The sequence below is a fragment of the Aptenodytes forsteri genome, unplaced genomic scaffold (genome assembly GCF_000699145.1).
Source record: "Aptenodytes forsteri isolate BGI_AS27 unplaced genomic scaffold, ASM69914v1 Scaffold1702, whole genome shotgun sequence".
In the NCBI taxonomy this organism is placed as follows: domain Eukaryota; kingdom Metazoa; phylum Chordata; class Aves; order Sphenisciformes; family Spheniscidae; genus Aptenodytes; species Aptenodytes forsteri.
The window spans coordinates 1-1,310 of record NW_008795652.1 but is presented as its reverse complement, the minus strand read 5'-3'; the positions used below and the strand labels follow the sequence as shown (position 1 = coordinate 1,310).

At 63.1% G+C, this 1,310-nt stretch overlaps 1 protein-coding gene across 1 annotated transcript in view; it reads left to right on the top strand.

The window, feature by feature from the left end:
* Positions 1–1,261, top strand: part of LOC103901591 (chromodomain-helicase-DNA-binding protein 8) — a gene marked incomplete at its 5' end in the record, with an annotated part of 12,901 nt that extends 11,640 nt beyond the window's left edge. Inside the window, 3 exons of the mRNA XM_009282499.2 lie at positions 610–809; positions 900–1,056; positions 1,168–1,261. Coding sequence (XP_009280774.2) covers positions 610–809; positions 900–1,056; positions 1,168–1,261 — 451 coding nt within the window. The remainder of the gene's footprint in view (positions 1–609; positions 810–899; positions 1,057–1,167) is intronic.
* Positions 1,262–1,310: the final 49 nt, after the last annotated feature.

Below are 1,310 nucleotides of genomic sequence, written 5' to 3'. Positions count from 1 at the left end.
GAGCGGAGCGGGCGAGCTCCAGCTCCGGTGGTGACCACGAGGAGGTTCTCGGTGGAGAGAGCAGGTTGGGTCCGGTTCTAGGTGTGCCTTGGTGGCAACCATGAGCAGACTCGGAGGAGAGAGCGGGCGAGCTCCAGCTCTGTTCCGGTGGTGACCACGAGGAGGTTCTCGGTGGAGAGAGCAGGTTGGGTCCGGTTCTAGGTGTGCCTTGGTGGCAACTGTGAGCAGATGCTCGGAGGAGAGCGGGTGAGCTCCAGCTCTGCTCCGGTGGCCACCACGAGGAGGTTCTCGGTGGAGAGAGCAGGCTAGGTCCAGATCTAGGTGTGCCTTGGTGGCAACCGTGAGCAGATGCTCGGAGGAGAGCGGGCGAGCTCCAGCTCTGTTCCGGTGGTGACCACGAGGAGGTTCTCGGTGGAGAGAGCAGGTTGGGTCCAGATCTAGGTGTGCCTTGGTGGCAACCATGAGCAGATGCTTGGAGGAGAGCGGGCAAGCTCCGGCTCTGCTCCGGTGGCCACCGCGAGGAGGTTCTCGGTGGAGGTGGATGCTGGGAGGTTGGGGAAGCCCCAGCCGAGGAGCTCCCCGGCCGCTGACCCCGTCCTCCGCCACCAGCTGGGGCCGATGGCGGGAGATCCTCTCCCACGGGCGGTTCAAGCGACGTCTCTCGGAGCGAGACGTGGAGACCATCTGCCGGGCCATCCTGGTCTACTGTCTCCTCCACTACCGAGGCGACGAGAACATCAAAGGCTTCATCTGGGACCTCATCAGCCCCACCGAAAACGGCAAGGCCAAGGAGCTCCAAAACCACTCGGGTGAGGGTCTACGGGAGCTTAGGGACAACCGGGGACCTCTTGAGGGTCCCGCCTTGACGTCTTTCTCCTTCCTCCACCCTTTTTCTCCAGGTCTTTCCATCCCGGTTCCTCGAGGTCGTAAGGGGAAGAAGGTCAAGTCCCAAAGCACCTTCGACGTCCACAAAGCCGAGTGGATCCGCAAGTACAACCCCGACACCCTCTTCCAAGACGAGAGCTACAAGAAGCACCTCAAGCACCAGTGCAACAAGTGGGTTGAGGTCTCCTTGGAGGTCCCCTCGTCCGTCCGTCCCCCTGCCCCCTCCAAAGCCCTCCCCCACGGCTTGTTTTTGGTTGACCGCCCCATCCCACCGCCTCCCAGGGTTCTGCTGAGGGTGCGGATGCTCTACTACCTGCGGCAGGAGGTGATCGGGGACCAGGCGGAGAAGGTGCTGGCGGGGGCGGTGGCCAGGTGAGTCCACGGGACCTTCCTTGAGGTGCTCCAGACCCTTTCTGGGGTGGTTT